The 2,333-nt window shown below is 57.6% G+C and overlaps 2 protein-coding genes across 2 annotated transcripts; one reads left to right on the top strand and one right to left on the bottom strand.

Annotated features, from left to right (window-relative positions):
* Positions 1-429: 429 nt before the first annotated feature.
* Positions 430-740, top strand: SDRG_06178 (minichromosome maintenance protein 7 (cell division control protein 47); the record flags this gene model as incomplete). Its single annotated transcript, XM_008611941.1, has 2 exons — positions 430-564; positions 621-740. The coding sequence occupies 2 exons, from the start codon at positions 430-432 to the stop codon at positions 738-740; spliced, it is 255 nt and encodes an 84-aa protein (XP_008610163.1).
* A 210-nt stretch (positions 741-950) lies between these two features.
* SDRG_06177 (hypothetical protein) lies at positions 951-2,186 on the bottom strand (the record flags this gene model as incomplete). The annotated part of the gene is made up of 1 exon (XM_008611940.1): positions 951-2,186. One exon carries the CDS (start codon positions 2,184-2,186, stop codon positions 951-953), a length of 1,236 nt encoding a protein of 411 aa, XP_008610162.1.
* Between the last annotated feature and the right edge of the window lie 147 nt (positions 2,187-2,333).

The following is a 2,333-nucleotide window of genomic DNA, read 5'->3' as shown; positions in this document are numbered from 1 at the left end:
CAAATGTCTTGATCGGGTCCAAGTAAGAGTTGGTTGTGAGGACGAGCCAGAGACCAAAGCGCACGATTCGACGAATCGGAGCCCGAACAGGGGACGGTGCGACCTTGGTCGTGTCCGCGCTGGGCTTGCAAGCCATTTTAAAATTCCCCAACTGCCGTTGGTTTCATTTTGCCACTTTGGTATAGTTCAAAATTACTTTCCATCTCCCAAGCGTACAAACCCACAGTCAAGAAGGGGTGTTCTTGTCGACTTCTTTTAGTCTAGCGGTTTAGACACTGGTTTACCACCAGGTAGATCCGGGTTCAAGTCCGGAGAGAGCACCACTTCCTGATTCCCACGCTACTAAGTTCGACATGAGGTTAACCCTAGTCCGGACGTTGTTGTGACGCTGTAACGACGTTGTCGCGACGTTGTTGTGACGTTGTCGGGATGAAGATTGGCGGCGTTATCAAGCGCATGGACGAACTCCTCATGGGTGACCCCGGTGTGGCCAAGAGGCAGCTCCTCCAGCACATTGTGACCGTGAGCCCGAGAGACATCTACACGATGGGCAAGGCCCATCGTGTAGGGCAGTTGTCGCGTCGGACTCACGGCCGCGGTCGTGCGCGAACATCACCAAGGAGCTGACGCTTGAAGGTGGCGCGCTTGTGCTGGCCGATATGGGCGTTTGCAGCATCGACGAGTTTGACGAGATCACACCCTGCCCCAAGAAACCCCAAGGCTCGGGGCAGGTACGTTAAACTTCAATGCATACTACGATCCCGTCCACCGGCAAGTCCAAACTACGTCACGCGTAGTACACGATCCCTCCGCTAGATTGCACGCTACCCCAATTCAAAACCTCCACCATAGAGCTCGACCAAAACCTGCCCCAAGAAAACACGAGGTTAACCCTAGTACATCATTATTCAGCTACCGGTACAGTATTATCAAATCAACTAGAAATCGAGTTAGTACACATCTGGGATGCCAAGACAGGCCGGCCGTGACGTGATTCGCGCCAACGACTCGATCGACACGGCGGCGTCAAACGCGACACGGTTCCCGCTACCAATGACCGCCACGTGTCCGAGCTCATTGACGATGGGCGACGAGATGCCCCACTCGGTCATGCCCATGACGTGAATGTTGCCGTAGATGAGGCACACAAATCCCTCGGCCGCGAGGTTGAGCGACTCGCAAAGCCGGCGCGGTGGTAGCTTGGCGCGCGTCATCTGCAACGCAATGTCCTGGGGCGTCCGGCGCGTCGAGAGCATCAGAATCGTGTGCACGCGTGGCTCGGCGGTTGCAATGTCGAGCACGCGCTTGGACAAGCCGTGCTTGAGCGGCGAGAGTACAAACACAAAGATGCTGCTGCTGTTGGTGGCCTTGCGCCACACAGTGTCGATGAGGATCGTCGTAAACGGCGATAGAATCGTAAAGTAGCCAAAGAGTTGCAGGTAGAGCGTCAAGCTCGTGAGCTGCTTGGCATAAACGTTCAGAACCGAGTTGGCGTAGTGGTGGACGATCGCGCCGGTCCAGCGGTAGCCCTGGAAGAGACTCATGCCCTGGCTCGTGACCTGCACGGGAATGTAGAGCCACACAACCGGTGCGCCGAGGAAGAAGAGGTCTTCGGTCATTGCAAATGCGTACTGTCGCCCGAATAAGATCTGAATGGCCCGAGACGCGAGGAGGAGGAGGAAGGCACAAGGCCAGATGATGCGCGTGATCGACATGTACTTGAGCGCGAGTAAAAAGAGCGACGGACCCGAGTAGATGACTTGCTGACAGTACATGACCACGTCCTCGGTGCTCGCGACGGCCTCGGCCGAGAGCAAGAGCAAAATGAACAAGTTGTGTCGCTCGCGCTTGTGCAGCACCAAGCCCGTGTGACGCTGCCGCAGCCAGCGGAAGAGCGGCTGGCGCTGCCGCCAGTACACGAGCGCGATCGGATAGTAGATCGAGGTCACGCGGTAGTAGGTGATCACCGCCAACAACGAAAGCCGAAACGCGTCCTTGTAGCCGAGCCGGATCTGCGTCAAGTCGCCCTCTGAGTAGTGTCTCGTCGTCACGTGCACCGCGCCGTCCGACTTCTCTGTCACGACGTTGGCGTCGGCCGTCCGCGTCGTCCGCGCGGTCCACGGCGCGGTTGTGTCACCGTACCACGCTGACGTCGTGATGTGCGTCGCGGTGCCGCCCACGTGCATGTCGATCGGACACTTGAGGAGCGGCTCGAGGCTCAGCACGGGCGGCAGGTACGTCAGCGCAATGCTCGAGAAAGCTGGTGCACCCGACGTGTTGGCGACAAGCACCTCTTGGATCCCAGACGTCACATTCAGAATGTAGAAACCACC

This window comes from Saprolegnia diclina, assembly GCF_000281045.1.
Source record: "Saprolegnia diclina VS20 unplaced genomic scaffold supercont1.16, whole genome shotgun sequence".
NCBI classification, from domain to species: domain Eukaryota; phylum Oomycota; class Saprolegniomycetes; order Saprolegniales; family Saprolegniaceae; genus Saprolegnia; species Saprolegnia diclina.
Note: the sequence above shows the minus strand (reverse complement) of the source record. Positions and strands in the feature narration are given on the sequence as shown.